At 36.4% G+C, this 1,959-nt stretch overlaps 1 protein-coding gene across 2 annotated transcripts in view; it reads left to right on the top strand.

Annotated features, from left to right (window-relative positions):
- The window catches only part of KDM4C (lysine demethylase 4C), a 532,790-nt gene that overhangs the window by 277,862 nt on the left and 252,969 nt on the right, over window positions 1-1,959 (top strand). For both annotated transcript variants that reach the window (XM_019517600.1, XM_019517601.1), the window contains exon 12: window positions 736-847. In XM_019517600.1, the coding sequence (XP_019373145.1) occupies window positions 736-847 (112 nt within the window). The remainder of the gene's footprint in view (window positions 1-735; window positions 848-1,959) is intronic.

Genomic DNA, 1,959 nt, shown 5'->3' with positions numbered 1-1,959 from the left:
GATTCGATGAATCGAGTCTGCTCCACATGGGAGCTGATGTGCACTGCACTGCGCTCCTTGCAGTTGTATAAGCAACTAAATGTACGTCAGTGTGGAGAAAATGGCAGTGGTGTACTTCTGAACTGAAGCACTTCCAAGGTGTTTTAGTTCAAAAGTGCACTGCTGCCATTTTCTTTGCGGTGACATGCATTTTGCCACTTGCACAACTGCAAGCATCACAGCAGTGGGCACTTTTCATAGTGCCCGGTGCTGCAACACATGTAAAAATGCCCGTAGTGTTTTGAAATGTGTATTAGTTGCATTCTGCTATAAGGTAATGTGTTATAGCATATTAATTTCTAGTCAGAGTTGATCTTTATTCAGTAATTTTTATAAGTCTATATTCTTGCTCTATTTCATTTAAAAATAAGTTTAAATTTTTGCAAATTTAAATAATGCAAATTTAACTTTTAATACTCTAAACTGAATGGGTAAAAAGTTAGTACAAATATATTGCATGGTTTTTAATGTGCTGTTATTCTAGTACCAAGATTTGTTTTCCAAATAATTTTATGGAGAAAAGCAAGTCATTTTCCCATCCTCTAGATCTATTAAAAATTAATTTCAAAAACAAATGTTTGAACTAGAGATGAGAAGTACTTTGCATGCCCCTTAACAGAAGATTTTTTTTGTTGTTTACAAACATTACTCCTTGCGCATTTTCTAACTAAATTGTGTGTGGTTTCTTCCTTTTAGTCAGCAGACACGGAAAGAAAGAAAACATCAAAAAGTTGGCGTCATCCTCTAAGCAAACCTCCAGCTCGATCTCCAATGACTCTGGTTAAACAGCAGGCAACAAGTGATGAAGGTGTGCATATTTTTAAATGTTTTTCTCCAATTATATCTCTGTCCCTATATCTCTGAGCCTCTCCACATGTACACTGTAGGCATTACAAAAGCATTGAAAATGAAAGAGCATTTTGATTGTGTAGGAAATTTAAAGCTGCAGAAAAACTGCTTACAAAGATTTAAGCATCGTTGCTGAATCCATGAATCTATTTCTCCTCTTTCACGTAAGTCTTCTAAACACATTGGGGCTGTCTTGTAAGATGCACAGAAGAGTATGAAGTAATTTAAAAGGCTGTGTGTAAGAGATAAAAAAATCATTCTAGAATCTCATCTCCTTTGTTCGATTTTACAGCGCTGGGCTTCACTAGTGAACTTTACATCTTATCGTAGGAAGGCAAACACAGCTAAAAAATGCCATCTCAAGATCCTCCGAACAATGATCCCACTTGTAAGGCTTAGCTTATAAGATTTATTAGTAGATGCAGTAGTAGTAGTAGTATTGCCTTGTGATTCCTTTGTTTTATAGTTCTCGAGTTCGAGGATTGCAAAGTGATTTTTCTTAAAAGACATCTGCAGTCATGGTTTGTTATCTAGATACCTGTGGTCTCTTTCGCATCAGAAATGTTACTGGCATTCTTTGTTTATGTCTTAAATTCTGGCTTTGCACATACTTATAAAACAAAACAGTTAAATGGACTGTTCTTCATTTGGCAAAGCCCATTTACTCTATTTATTGAAAATGAAGAACAATATTAAGTTATTATTGAGCACATCCCATATACAGCCATCATTTATCCTATGCCCATGCTTGCCTATGCTTAAACCAGTAAGCTTCCGTAACATGCAGTACACAAAATTTTAAAACTGGGAGCCAGGTTCCCAACGTATGAGGAGCAAGGATCTAATGGATCTCGTATAGTCTCCTTAGTAAAAGCAAAAATAGCCTTAATGTATCAGTAATTTAAAATAGCTTAAAGACTTTACTTTCCTCTCCATTCTCATTTCTAATATACTTCTCCGTTGAGGAAATCTTAGGAGCCCCATTCAGGTAGTGTTTTACTTGCTTTAGAGTAACTAGAGCATCAGAGCTGAGGGGCAACAAAGGCGCCAGTCACAGGGCTCAAGTGCCTA

This window comes from Gavialis gangeticus, unplaced genomic scaffold (assembly GCF_001723915.1).
Source record: "Gavialis gangeticus isolate Ggan-Ray unplaced genomic scaffold, GavGan_comp1, whole genome shotgun sequence".
Taxonomy (NCBI): Eukaryota; Metazoa; Chordata; order Crocodylia; family Gavialidae; genus Gavialis; species Gavialis gangeticus.
This window is presented reverse-complemented; position numbering and strand designations above follow the sequence as displayed.